At 46.0% G+C, this 8,616-nt stretch overlaps 1 protein-coding gene across 1 annotated transcript; it reads left to right on the plus strand.

Moving 5' to 3' along the window:
- Positions 1–603: 603 nt before the first annotated feature.
- On the plus strand, positions 604–6,441 carry MYD88 (myeloid differentiation primary response 88; the record flags this gene model as incomplete). Its single annotated transcript, XM_009707993.1, has 4 exons — positions 604–735; positions 2,599–2,779; positions 3,841–3,932; positions 5,995–6,441. Coding segments are annotated over 4 exons (560 nt in total), but the record flags the coding sequence as incomplete, so codon positions are not given.
- Between the last annotated feature and the right edge of the window lie 2,175 nt (positions 6,442–8,616).

Raw genomic sequence — 8,616 nt, forward strand, 5'->3', positions numbered from 1 at the left:
AGAGGATCTCCACTACCTGTTGCAGGATATAAAGCCTGTTTCGAGGACTGCTTAGAATTTTACATGGTCCTCCTGTACATAGTGTGTGTACATACTCATCGTCACCTGCAGTTCTGGCTGACGAAGGCCAGTGGTGTGATCAGCTAGTGAGTGTCTACATTTATTAGTAAAAGATAATATGAAGACTTCTAATTGAGAATCCTCCCCCCAATTATTTTATGATTTTAAATACTCTAAAATGCATAGCAATGAGAGCAGACAGTAGAGTTGGGACTTGTTAGGCGCACAACGCATGCTGTTAAAAGTGTACTGGGATATACTGGAACTAAGGATAATAGGAGATTGGTTTCAAATGAATAAAAGAAAGTACTTCTTTAGACAGCAAGAGTGAGCTTCAGGAATTAATTGCTAGAGGAGGTGGTGGAGGCAGCATCAAGAGGTTCAAAAAGCAGTGAGAGAAATTCTAGGTGCCAAAAAAAAACAGACAGGAGGTTTCCCTCCGATATCCCTGATCCGTGAAATAGCTATTCCTGTTTTAAAGAACTCCAGCGATGTAAAACCATGGTCACAGGAGCCTCTTGCACTGGTTGTGTGTTTTTGCAGAGGAGGACTGTAAGAAATACTTACAGAGGAAGCAGGAGCAGGCCGACCAGCCGCTTCAAGTGCCAGCAGTAGACAGCAGCGTGCCGAAGACGTCGGAACTGATGGGCATCACCACCAGGGACGATCCGTACGGTAAGCGCTCGTGATTACTTTGCTGCCTGATACCTCATGTTGGAATTGCCTTCAGCTCTAGCAGATCCCCGCGAGAAGCACAGAGAACCTGTTTGCTTTCATTACTCCTGTGACTTTTCATAGCCTAGGCCAGAATGCTTTAGCTGGCAGTCTGCAGGCATTTTTATTTTCCGTGTTCCCTAGGGCAGAGGGGAAAAGCAACCCCGGGGAACGCTGTACTCAAGCAGGCTGGCACAGAGCCCGCTGGACGCGCATGGGAGGAAACTTCCCAGAAATGTGTCCCTTTGCACAGCAGAGCAACAGCTGCTGAAAGCACCGTGGGTCGGAGTGAAGGGGGAAGGATGTCAGAGCTGATTGCCTTGGCTATGCTGCCTTGTCTTCAGCAGATTTAACCACTTTGAATAAAAAAAAGGAAGCAGGGTTTGAAGTACCGCTGGGTGCAAAGTGAGGGGAGAGAGGAAACATGGTTCTCCGTGTGTGTGTTTGTGCTTGCTGGGCTGCGTGTGCAGCTCTGCACATGCAGCCACGTGTGTGTGCAACTGCGTCCTGGGCTGTGTGCGCAGTCTTCGGTGTTTCTAACCGTGCCGTACGTGTGCATGCTGGGCTGCCTGTGCGGCTGCGGGCTAAGGAAGCAGACATCCTAGAAGGTTCTGTGACAGACAGAGCAGCAGCTGAGGCTGAATGAAGATATGTGTCAGCTCACCTCACCTAACCAGGTGTTACCCTGGCTAGTCCGACTTTGGGTGACCACCTGGGGACATCGTTAACCCTCCCCAAATGTCCACAGACCGATGTGCTGGTGTTTGTACGTGGCAGCTTTGCCTGATGTGACCCCCAAGTTAGTGCTGTGCCCCTAAAGCAATAACCTCAGTTTGATTGACCTGGCAGACAGTTACCCTTCCGCTTGACTGGATGCTTCTTGGGCTGGCTCTGCCTGCCGGGTTGATACTTTTCTCAGCAGCTTTTAGCGCCTGACCTATTTTTTAACTGTGGTAGGCTTTAACTGGCATAAAAACTTGAAAATATATGTAGTGACATTGATAAGGAAAAAAAAACCAACACAGTGGGAAACTATGCAGCAGCATTAAGGCACTTAATTAAGAGAGAGATTGCCCTTAAAATATAGCACTTTAATATTTGGATAACTGCTAAGTGAATGAGAGCTGCAAGCCATTAATCTTTGGAAAACAGAGCCATTTACTTAGGATATGACTTCAGGTACCCAAGTTTGACATCTTAGCCATAAAAATGGCAGGTTCCAAATGTCAAGGCCTACCTCATAGCTCAGTGGACAGCGGATGTCAGGACATTGGTGGATGAAGGGCCTGCAGGAAGGTTTTGGTTGGGAAGTTTGAATCTCTGTGACCTGAACTAGAGAAGTAGGACCCAGAGCCACAAGGATATTTTAGATGTGTAACTCCCAATGAAATCCCAAAGCATCGAAGCTCTGAGTTGCATCCTCTGGGGTACTCTGCTCCCTCCGGCTCTTCCCAGACTCTGTTTCTCCTCGACTCCCTGTGGCTGTACGTTATTGTCTCTGCAGATTTTGGATGCCTGCAACTCAGCTACCCTTCCCTAACCACTGCCAGCAAATGTGGGTTTATGTGAATAGCTGGGACTGTGAACCAAGGCGGTCAAGGCTCAGATGTGCGTTACCTCCTGCCAGCCCTATTAGGGACAGGAGTCTGGGCTGAAGCGTAGCTGCTCTGGTAAAATGTTAAATTGCCTTCGCGAGTTTGGCCAGAGCTTGTCTGTCAAAGCTCCTGAATCTGAGTCCAAGCCTGTGGGAGCTAGTGAAAGTTCACTACAGGAGTTAACTTCGTATATAGTAGAAGATGACAGCTAAATTTTTAATGGTTTCAGGGAACGGAACAGAGATGTTTGATGCCTTCATCTGCTACTGTCAGAAAGACCTTCAGTTTGTCCAGGAGATGATCAGGGAGCTGGAACAAACAGAGTTCAAACTGAAGCTCTGTGTCTTTGATCGGGATGTCTTGCCAGGAACGTGCGTGTGGTCCATCAGCGGAGAACTTATAGAAAGGAGGTAAGCGAACTGTGGCTGTTTGGGACAGCTGAGTGTAATGGTACGGTACCTTCATTTTACAATGATGTCTGCAGCATGGTGCCAGTGAAGCAGTAAAAACCTACAAGGTTGTCTTGATGGGGTTTGTTTTATGCTCTTGGCTCAAGAAGGAAGACTTGAGCACTCCCAAACATGTTGCTTCATCGTGTTCACAAGGGAGATGCCGCTGTGGTGATGCTGCTTACGTTTGATCGCTTTTCTTTGGCTGGAATATACTGCAGTCGCATCCTTGGAGGTGATCTGGAAATGACTACAGCTCCAGGCTGAGTTTGCTCCAGCCAACAGTGCGGAGTTTGAGGTGACAGCACTGGTCTTGGCTCTGGCGCTGACTCCAAGAATCCTTCAGACCTGTGTCAGACTCGGGTGTGGTGGGAGCTGTGGGACATAAAAGCAACTCCCCAGATAGGGAGTGAAAAATCCCAAGACGGGTGTTTGGGTTTTAAATATCAGCCTTTCCGAGGGAGGTGGCTTGGTTTTAACAGACACCCTCGTAAGGCCTCGCTGTGCTGGCTGTTGTACAGCGTAGCCTGCCATAAAGAGCCTAACAATGTTGTTTACATCCAGGCACCTCAAATGAATGTAAGCAACAAGCTGGAGAATAAAGCTCAAATTTATGAAACCAGGTGAATTCACAGTAATATGAGTACAATAAAGCTCTGTCCAGTTCATTCTGATATTAAAATGTACCGGTTATGCTCAGTCAATAAAGGCAGCATGTAAGCGTGCAATTAAGATGGCATTGTTTGTAATACAGAGACTGAGGATCAAAGAAAGATTGCACAGACAATCTGGACTTTGATATTTCCTCATTTTTTGGTATATGAGTGTGTATCTGTCATTAGGTTTTTGCATGTAACGTAGCTAGCTGTCTGTCAGTAGTCCTTGCTCTGTAGTTAAAAAACACAGCTGGCACGTTCATTTCTCCACCAGAGCAATTCAGAGGAATACATCCTTCTACCAGTGACAATGAGAAGCATCTCTGTTGACATTTTATTTTTTTCTCCCGACTGGTTCATCTTCAGGTGTCGGAGGATGGTGGTCGTCATTTCAGATGATTACCTGGAAAGCGATGAATGTGATTTTCAGACCAAATTTGCTCTTAGTCTTTCCCCAGGTAAGATCTCACAAATATCCCATTTAAAACTGCGTATCAACAACATAATTTTTATTACAGTAACATCTGAACCTCCAGCTGAGGTGAGTGGGCACTGTACTGTTGGGACACTGCACAAATGCAGGATGACGGGTAGTCTCAGATGTGTTTAAACAAATGAGATAAATACGGGTGAGAAAGGAGAAAATAAATAACTGATAGTTACAGAACTGGTAACTCAGACCTGAGTTCTCACCGCTGACCTACGTTTCACCTGTGTGAGAGTGTGGAAAAGTCCACCCAGGCACAGGGCTTGCCCTGGGCATGATGCCCTCCACTAAGCAAAAGGAGATTTATCGCTATTAGAAGCAGCCATTAAAACTAATGGTGGCTTTATAATTTTTGTTGTGCAGGCAGGGACCTGAACTCGGTTCCTTGCCCTGCTGTTGACCGTCTGCATGACCGCGAGCGAGAAGTTTGGCTGGCTGGGCTTCAGTGCTCCAGCTGTCAAGCGGGCTGACGCTGCCTGCTTCAGAGACATTGTAGCTGCACGTCAGGCTTGTGCAGCGCTTTGGGATCCATACGGAATAAATTCAGGCTGCGGGTAAATGCTGGGAATAGGCTAACAGGTAATGAACATGCAGCTTTTTGCAGAGATCCTTGAATATTGTGGATAGGTAAACAAAATACAGAAGGAATGTTCATCTTGGATTGGAAGAATCTCTTACGTACTTGGTTCTGAATTGAAATGCCGTCAATTTACTTCTGTCAAGCCTGTTCAGATGGCTTTTCTCTAACCACTAGTTAGTCTACACTTGGGTATGTTGCTGGGGAGTAAGTGCAGCACAGCCTAATAGTATGGAGGCTCTGTATATCAGTAGGAGTGTCTGCATGTAACGTCTCTTTTCTAGATGAGATAGCTTGCCAGAGGTTAAACTGGAAGCCAGTGGCAGAGCTAGGAATTGGCTCCATCTTCTTGATGCAATAATTCCATATGATGACTGTTAATCCACTGAACACCCCTGGCACATTGCGTCAGCCCCAAATCATCAACATTTGTAGCAAAGTCACACAAAATCACAGACTGGTTGGGGTTGGAAGGGGCATCTGGAGACCAACCCCCCTGCCAAAGCAGGGTCACCTGCAGCAGTTCTTTTAGTTCTTCACCATTTTTTTGTTGGCATCATACTTTTTATTAGAACAACAGGAAAAGAAATGTCCCTCTGTGTGTAATGGCCTGAGCTCTACCAGTAAAAACATGCGTGTAAGTAGAGGCTTACAGAAATCACGGAGTTACTTGTTTACGTGGGTAACTAATGCACAGAAGGGTTTGGTGGCAGGTTCTGGGAGCTCCATGGATTACCTAAGCATCTGCTGCAGTTGTGAAATCTCAGTTATTTGCCTCATCCAGGTCTTAGCGTCATCACTTGCGGTGGGCAGCACAGTTTAGCTGGTAGCGGGTGTCCCTGTGGAGAATTACAAGGGGAGAGGTTCCTCTTTAAGAAGAGCTGCTCCTTCAAGCAGTTGCGATCACAGGGAGAATTGTCTCATCTTGTGCGTGCCTCAAAAAAAGCAGTTCATGTTAGCGGAGCAATTCCGTGCAGCCCTTTGTTGGGTAACATCTGCAACCTATCTGAGTAAATCAGGGTAGGAAGAAAAAGAAATGGAGATAACCCAGCAAAGCTGACCATCTAGAAGCAACTTAGTCTCTGAATTTTCTCTTTGTACACACCTGGAAGTAGTGAGCACTGTGTACTTCTGTTTGCCTTCCGCAAGAAACTGCTCTGTTCGTTTCTATCTGCAGTTCATCAGGCCTTTATCCTTCCCAGTGGGGATCAGCGCAAGCTGCCCTACGCAAGCTAGATGGGGCCCAGCTACGTACTTGAGTGAAATGTTCTTAGCAGAGGGCTTGGGATTCAGAAATTTGCTCTGCAGGGTGAGAGCTGGTTGCGTGATAATGAGGTGGCGCACAATCAGCAGCAAACCTGGATCTTGTGATGTGTGTGCTGTGGTGGGGAGAAAATGGATACAGGATCTGACTGTGGCTCTGTCTAATCCTCTGCCTGTGTGACCTGTCTTTCAGGTGCTCGTCTCAAACGGCTGATTCCAGTCAAGTGCAAAACCATGAAGAACGAGTTTCCAAGTATCTTACGGTTCATTACAATTTGTGATTACACCAATCCTTGCACCAAAAAATGGTTCTGGATGAGACTGGCAAAATCCCTCATGCTGCCGTGATGCAAAGTCATGAGAGCTAAGTGCTCTTTTGTAATCTATCCTGGCTGTGCCTTCAGACCGCGGCATTGTTCACGCAGGGTCTTTTACCACTTCAGAACCTGGCTCCTTGCAGTCCGTGTTTGGAGCCTGTGACCGGGAGCAATGAATTTTCTCTAGCACTTTTTCATAACTCGGAAGGGGAAATAAAGCAACTGTGTGGGTGTTCCTGTTTAAGTCAGTGAGCAACGGCATCCAGCATTTTGCATAGTAAGCACTTTCACTGAAAATACAGAAAATACACATTTAAAGACTGTCTAGTACAAGAAGGCTCTGTTGTAAACATTGAATAAGACTGCAGAGCCTCAAACTGCAGGCTTTCTTAAACAAATATTTCCTACTCTTTTAAAAGCTGTTTAATGCTATAGTACTGTCTAGGGTTGGTGCTTTTTTTTTAATGCCAGTGAAATCCCATGGCTCCCTGGTGATCTGCAAGAACTGAGGTTTCAGACTCCATTTCCCTCTTTGTGAATGTCCAGTGCCAGGAGAATGATGGATTTTGGCAGCCTTGTCAGCAGAGCCCTGCCTGCCCTGCCAGGGACAACGTCCCCTGCCCTGCGCTGCAGCCCCGCTGGTTGGCAGCACGGGGGAACACGTGTGGGCTCTCCCTGGCCCACGCGTGTTCTGAGTGTGGACAGTCTCCTTCGGGCCTTGTTTTGAGAAAAGCAGAAGCGTATTTTAATTGTTAAAGCACTGCAAAGAAATGAGTGGTTCTTCCATTATTCTTAGCAATATCTGCAAAATTAGAGCAATTATTCAAGTAATTATAATGCAGAATTACTGAGCTTGGTTTATTTTCTGTGGATGTTTTCCTGCTCAAGTTATATCACAGTATTCGTGTCCTGTGTTCATTCACAGGGTAAATCCCCCTTGTCACTAGTATTTTCTGAGGCAGTCCCTCAGATTTGCTGTAAGTTGTTATTTTTTGCTTATTGAAAGCAAGAAGTGTAAGGAAAGACACGCTCTTGTACCGTGTTGGTCATCGTCTGTCTCTGTTCAGGTCACATTTGATTAAGTGATCTTATACCAGCATTTTACATTCCCAGATCTTATTAAATGTTTACAACAGAGCCTTCCTTTAGTAGAAATTCAGTCTTAAAATAAATATTTTCAGTGAAAGTCCTTCCTCCACAAAGCGTGGGCTGCTGCTGCTCATTGACTTGACCAGGAACGGAGCTGTGCACCTAAGTGGGTCCAGATCTTCGATTGTTTCACCTTGTAAGAGCCTTTCAAAAACATCAGTTTTTGGGATGCCTCAAAGGTACGGAGATAAATAAAGAGTGTATTATATTGTCAGTTGGGCTGTTTAAAATATAAAAGCTAATGTTACATTAATAGGAAAGAGTATATTTTAATTCACTGCGACAATAATTACTGTATTTCTGTGACTAAGGCTGGGAGCAACATTGATAATTGCTCTGCTTGTTAGACTTAGCCTTGGGTCCTGTGGAGTGACTAGTGGATCTCATCAGTTCTCAGGGGTGGGGGGCAAGAGTTCTGCCCAAAGTAGCATTTTAAAGCAACCTGTTGGTATATGAAACAGATTTATGGTAAATATTTACTTTCTAAATTGGGAAGAGAGGAATCTTGCTTATGTATCTGCAGTTGCTTGAACTCTGCCACTTCGTTCATTACTTCAGCCACTGATTCCTGTTGATTTTACAGCTTAAAGTTTTGCTAGTTTACATTTTTTAGGTTGCATCTGGATGTGATTTTACGTCTTTTTTTTTTTTAAGGATTTGTTTTAAAGCATTAGCAGGGCTGAGGTGCAGACAGAAATGTGTGCTCCTGCCTTTCACTCACCCACCCTGTCTATGAACGGTCCCTTACTGTGGGGGTGCTGGTCCTACCCACGCACCCCTCCTGGTTCCTCCTGGCTGAGAGCGGCCGGCCCTTGACCTGACCGCGGTGAAGCTTCTTCACGCACGTTGCGTTAACGTCAGGGCCCATTTTTGGATAGGCCCACGAGTTGGGTGTTTTTTCAGTGCCTCCTACAAGTATAACTGCTGCCATTGTGCCAAGGTGACACTTGCATCTCTCTGTCTTGCTACAACAAGTGAGAAGTCCGTGGGCACGGGAGGAGAAAAGTTAAGCTGATGATGGGTTTCTAAATAGTTCATCTTCTTGTCCTATTGCCCTCAGGCCTCTCCTGCAGAAGTGGAGACAGCTGCTTGCCTCGGGGCTTCTGCATAATCGTTAAATGTTAATTATAGAAGAGTTTCTAGAGGCTGCTTGATCCCTAGGCGCTCCTGCGGCTCAGTGAATTCTCATACTCTGGAGTGTCTATAAACATTAATTATGGGTCATTACTCGCAGGACCAAACCAGATTCCTCTTGTTTGGAGAGCTGAAAGGACTCTGGTAACTAATGAGGGGGGAGCAGAGGTGTGGGAGGCTGCGTCGCGGTCGCTAGAGGGAGGCAATGGCCCGTG

The sequence above is a fragment of the Cariama cristata genome, unplaced genomic scaffold (assembly GCF_000690535.1).
Source record: "Cariama cristata isolate BGI_N322 unplaced genomic scaffold, ASM69053v1 scaffold23109, whole genome shotgun sequence".
Classification (NCBI taxonomy): domain Eukaryota; kingdom Metazoa; phylum Chordata; class Aves; order Cariamiformes; family Cariamidae; genus Cariama; species Cariama cristata.